General features: G+C 32.5%; 1 protein-coding gene across 1 annotated transcript in view; it reads right to left on the minus strand.

The window, feature by feature from the left end:
- Positions 1-5,121, minus strand: part of ITIH2 (inter-alpha-trypsin inhibitor heavy chain 2) — a 44,777-nt gene extending 39,656 nt beyond the window's left edge. The window contains exons 1-3 of the mRNA XM_063448278.1: positions 4,945-5,121; positions 2,586-2,639; positions 442-471 (exon numbers count right to left, since the gene is read on the minus strand). Of these exons, the coding sequence (XP_063304348.1) occupies positions 442-471; positions 2,586-2,639; positions 4,945-5,034 (174 nt within the window). The 5' untranslated portion in view covers positions 5,035-5,121. The remainder of the gene's footprint in view (positions 1-441; positions 472-2,585; positions 2,640-4,944) is intronic.
- Between the last annotated feature and the right edge of the window lie 879 nt (positions 5,122-6,000).

Here is a 6,000-nt window from a genome sequence, read left to right on the forward strand (position 1 = left end):
GGCAAGTTTCGAGTAATGCTCAGTTGGGGATTTTTTGTTAATGAGCAGTTTTTGCCTAAAGTTTGTGATTTCAGTTTAAAACTGTAATTTCCAGTTCAGTGAATTAAACAAATATCTAATATATTAAGCGTAATATCTAATATATTAAGGACTCCATCATAAACACTATAGGCATTGAATTATTTCTCATTTAGTTGTTGACCTTTCCTAAATATGTACAGTAAAATCACATATGAACTGGTTGAAGCATAAACACATGCGTTTACCATTGACCTTATTTTTTTTTCCAATGTCTGCCTAAAAAAATCAGATTTTTTTCACTGGGCCTAGTTAGTGACAGACATGTTTTTCTCATGAAGCAGGTCAGTGACCTTCCAGTCACAGAAATAACACCATGATAGGTTATCTAACGTTGACCTTGCACATTCAGCTGTCACATACCTGCACATCATCTTCTTCACTCACACTCCGCTGCAAAAAGAATGGGAAACAGAATTAGGCGGTTCAGTCTCATCAATAGTTTTATAGGTATCATAAGATATATATATATATATATGTCCCTGCAGGAGGACCATGGGAACTTAACAGCCAACAGGGCACTATAGCATTATTAACGCTATACTGTTGCTTTGAACTACACATTTTACTACGGTGAACATCAAATATTTTCTTTTAAGGTGAGCATTTGCTAAAAATACTGCACTAAATGACAGGTTGTAATCATAAAAAAAAAAACAAGAAACATTTAATTGGGAAATTGTGTAATTGGAAAAAAAACATTTAATAAATTATTATTCAAAAACTTAGAATTGTAACACAATCTTTGCACCCATTGCTACATACAATTCAACTGTTTATAATTTATGTAACAATAAGAACAACCTGTAATATATTACTCATCCTTTGTTTCTATGGATCGTATAATAAATGTTAGTTATAGGTACAGGACTGCTTGGAACATCCTGTACGATACTGCCAGCAAGTGCATACTGCCAAGTGGCTGAAATTTGTCCAAAACATTAACTCCAAATTGGAAGGAACATTAAAAAAAACTTGTTATTTATTTACTCTGGCATGTGCTATGTTTTTTTTTCAATACTAGAACTACCCCCACCCCAGTGTGACAATGATCACTTATGTGGTTATAATAAGAACATAGAAATATTTATACAGCCAGTATCACAACAATCAGATTCTTTTTTTCCCTTTATTTTGTCAAGGACCAGCAACAAATCAGGCCTGTAATAATGAAACGTGATATAAACAGGGGAGTTTCTAGGGTGGAAAAAGATTGGGGATTCAGCCAAGTGTACATTTTATGGCCCCTCCCCAAGTGCAGAACTAGCAGCATCGCAGCCAATGTAATAACACTAGGGCCCCAGCGGGTCAGTGGAATTACTATGCCCTCATGGGGACCTCCTGGTCATGTTAACTTGGCCAGATGTTCAGGTGCCAAAATACAATCAGGGCTGCAGGGAGGCTCACATGGTGGCATGGGGGAGACAGAGCTCTGGGTTAGAGAAGAGCTGGGTTCTGATTAGTGTATATGAGTCTGTGTGTTATGTGCATATGGGTCCGATCTGTCACTATATATCATGTGTGTCAATCTGTCACTATATATCATGTGTGTCAATCTGTCACTATATATCATCTGTGTCAATGTTAGTGTGTATCTCTTAGAACATATCTGTGTGTTTAGGTGTCTGTGTTCATCTCTATGTGGCAGTGTATGTGTGTGTATCTTTGTGTGGCAATTTCTGTGTATATGTGAACATACACCTGCATGGAAACACCAACACAACACACAAATGTGTCCCCTGCATTGAAACCCTGACGCTACACACAAAGACACCCATGCATTCAAACGCCAACATAAACACTCAAACTCACTATACAAAAACATGCATTCTTTAACAATCAATCACTTAACACATATACTTTCCCACAATGGATGGGCAAGTTGTAGATCTAAAACTGGCAATGCATCAGAGTTGAATGCCAGATGAGATCTATGTCCATCCCTACTCTATAGAGGGCCCAAAAATGTCTTTGCACCAGGGCCTCTATATACTAGTTTCACCACTGCTCCTCCCATATACAGTTACTTAAGTTCCTTCTAAAATCACGCCCTATATCACATCTTATGACCAAACCTAAATCCTAATATAGACTATGAATCATATTATGACATGAAACATTTTTAATGAATATGTATTTTTATTAATTACAAATAAGATGCATTAAGGTGGCACTGCCAAAACAAGGAATTGCAGAGAGAAAATGATATCGAAATATGTTATTTTGTACAGTTTTTTAATTTTATATGGAGCTATCTATCACCTGTAAGCTTGAATAAAATGCAAAGCAAAAAACAAAAACAAACAAAAAACAAAAAAAACACCCAGTGACATTTTTGCTCTACGAGTGTATCATATTATACCTTGCACATAAAGTATTAAGTTAAATTGCAGTACACATGCATAAGGTTAGCAGATAGTCAAATATCTCTATTATTCTATTATGAAGCCGTTTCTTTCCAGCATACTCAATATGGGTTACATACAGGTATTTAGTTAGGGACTTACCCTTGCTCTATCTTTAAAGCTAGTCTGAAACTCTTCCAAGAGATCTCCGAAGTCCTAAATGAGAAGCAAATATTTAAATAATCTATGATAATCATGCAAAAAAGTTATATTTTTTGGCACAAATGGTTCAAGCACATGCAATTCAATTGTTGGTCCCCGAGGAAGTCCATAATCATTGGACAAAACGCGTAGGACCATTTTATCTCTTATTTTATTCTACGTTTTTAAAAATCTTTATGTGATTTTTCAATCTTTTGGGTATACTTTTATTTATACCTATTGCCAAATAAAGCAATTATCAACCCTTCCTTGGATTCCTGATTTGTCTTTCTGTGACATCCTGGTTCCAGCAAAGCAGTCCATACAGAGGGAGAGAAGGCGTTAGCCCCCCAATACCATCGGTAGAGGCTCCCTATTAGCTTCACATTATAGTGAGTGCTACCAGTAAAAGTGGCATTATTTATTTATGTTGACATATTGACATGTACTGTTCATTTACTTTTTAACAGCTATATCCCAATTGTTTTATGAGTATATATGGTTCTATAAGAGGTTGCTATCTCTGAGGTACCTTTGGGAAGCTGTATGGTTATATTATGTTAAGTTATTATATATTTTGTTTCCACTTCACTTGGGTTGTTTAGGTGAAGCATGCTGTACATTATATGCAATTCAAGCAATAACCAGGCTAAATGTGAATAAATGATGGTAGTTACTGTAGAAAATTCATAGGACATAGCTGACCAGGACCACATAACCATGATTATGATACCACTATAATGTGCAAACAAAAAAACATGGTGTTCCCACTACATCTTCAGAACCAGTTATTGCTCAGTAACTGTGCCTTGAACATAAATACATTTTACCCCATCAGTTCCTGCGAAATGCCTTACAGGGAAATGATCTATACTAAACAGAATAATATAAATCGAAATCATTATGAGCTAAAGAATAAAACGATTAACATTCAAGGCACAATTACTGAGCAGAAGGATGTGAGTATTGAAGGACTTTTTCTTTGCTTACTTGATACTCTACTATTTGAATTTAATACCTATTATTACTATTATTATAGAATATAACATTTATATCCCAGGACATATTTAAAGCATTGGAAAATACCACTATTTCCTTTTCATATAAAATATTTTTTCATTATTATTGTCTTCAGTTACGATATATATTCGAAAACAATAAAATATAGACAATAGGATAGGGAAATATTTCAAATGAAATATACACATAGTCAAGTTTTGTGCATATTTTTCATGTAATGTCCCTGCAAAGCATGAACAGACTGTGAGATTACTTGATGAGTTACTAAAGAATATACAATGATTATGCAACAATTTGAATATTTCATTTAAGAATTAGTTGTGAATATAATATTTTAATGGTTATTGCAGGCCACCTTATGTGTTAGAAATGGTATGTATGTATGTATATATACATACAAATATGTAATATTTAATTTATCTCTCATCTATTTTCAATGCATTGTAATTTGTAACTATATCTACTGAAGCTCAAGTGAATTCTAATAAATACTTGTGTTTTCTTGCCTTTAACCCCTTAAGGACCAAACTTCTGGAATAAAAGGGAATCATGACGTGTCACACACGTCATGTGTCCTTAAGGGGTTAAACTTCATGTACCTCAAGGAAACATTGAGAGACAGATATGTACATATATATTAGTGATATCTTTTTATTAAGAGACCCAGATATCCTTTTGAAGATTACCACATATTTAATTTCAAACAAATTTCAAAGATCAAAAATATTTTCAATATTAAATTAAAATAAAGAAGTGTTGCTATAACAAAATACATCAAAATGCTATAAAAAAAAGACTCAGTAGTCCATCAGATTAAAACACAGATTTTAACAAAAGAAGAATATGGATTTTATCCAAAATAAAGATGACAGTGCTACTAGACTGAAATTCATTGCCAAAACTGTGAACGTTAACTTGGTATTTCATGGAAGCTTTTTAGTATTAAATAAGATTTAAAGGAAAAAAATGTAACTAAAACAAATATAAATATAATACAAATATAAAACAAGTGTATCATCCTGAACAGCCTTATAAGCTTTCCATATTATAAAATAACAATATAGAAAATTAGTATAATATAAATACATAAAATGCATATAATATTAAAATATTATTCTAAAATTATTTAAACTCATATCACTTATTTTATCTTTTTCTTTTTTCATGTAATTATAATAAATGTATCTGAGAATGATACATTCCATTGTAGCAAAACCATTTAGAGGAACAATAATAAAAATTATACATGTATAACCCAAAATACGAACTATGCGCTAAATTAATGTTATAACATACTTACATCAGAATCAGGCGACTCTTCTATGTACAAGTCAAAACTTATAATTTCAGAAGTAAATAATAAAAGAAGAAAAAACGAAAGACGCAGCATTTTTCAACTCTGAAGCCAGAGAGAACTCTTCTGGCCTTCTTATGGTATTAAACACCAAATAAGGCGAAATTCACGTTACGGTGGAGTTTATAAGATCTCTCTCTTTTAAAATGTAAAATAATAAACTTTGTTCTGACCCAAAGCAAATATTTGCCAGGTAAAGTAAGTTAGAGTTAGGACAGGGACTGAGAGGTTGTACAAACAGACAGTGTAGGTTTATCACATGATGATAACCAGGGAGCCTCAGATAGAAGAAATTTGGTTTGTCACTTTTACTTTGAAGTTATATATTTTTTACATATAACCTTCACATAAAGGCATTGCCATGTCTCTCTGAGGGTGGCGGCACAAAGTAGAATGCAAAATCTCAACAGAAATTTTTTTTAAGCTTTGAAACGTAGAATTGAAAGACACATTCTAATAAAATGAATAAATTAAGATTTTATAAACATTAGTGAAATATGATTGGTCTATAACAATCCAAACAAAAATACCTAATAGTAACGTGAGTAATTTAACCATTTGAGTTCTTACTCCTTTATAAATTTAGTGATTTAATGGGCATGTGAGCATATATTGTAGATATGGTTAAAGGCTATTAACGAATGTCACCATACAAAATGTACAAGATAATGTGACCTTGATCATTGAAAACTTAAGACCTTAAATCTGGAAAAACAGTTCAAAGTTATGGATAAAAACTATTGCTGCTGTTTAAACATGAAAAGAAAAAGCATAGAGCCAAAATGTTCTCACAACAAAGAGAGCAAGGCCCCTGGATGTAAAACAGTATCTTATAATGAAAAGTGGTAGATAGCTACAGTAAAAGTGCATTTAACAAATGGTTATAATAGAAATAACATTGCCAAATGTTTCAATATGAAGGAATAGCTATAAATATCGTTATTTAAACCATATAAGGCAATTCCTATAATCTACAAATAAACCAGGAAATCAAACAAAAAT

Source organism: Pelobates fuscus, chromosome 3 (assembly GCF_036172605.1).
Source record: "Pelobates fuscus isolate aPelFus1 chromosome 3, aPelFus1.pri, whole genome shotgun sequence".
Taxonomy (NCBI): Eukaryota; Metazoa; Chordata; class Amphibia; order Anura; family Pelobatidae; genus Pelobates; species Pelobates fuscus.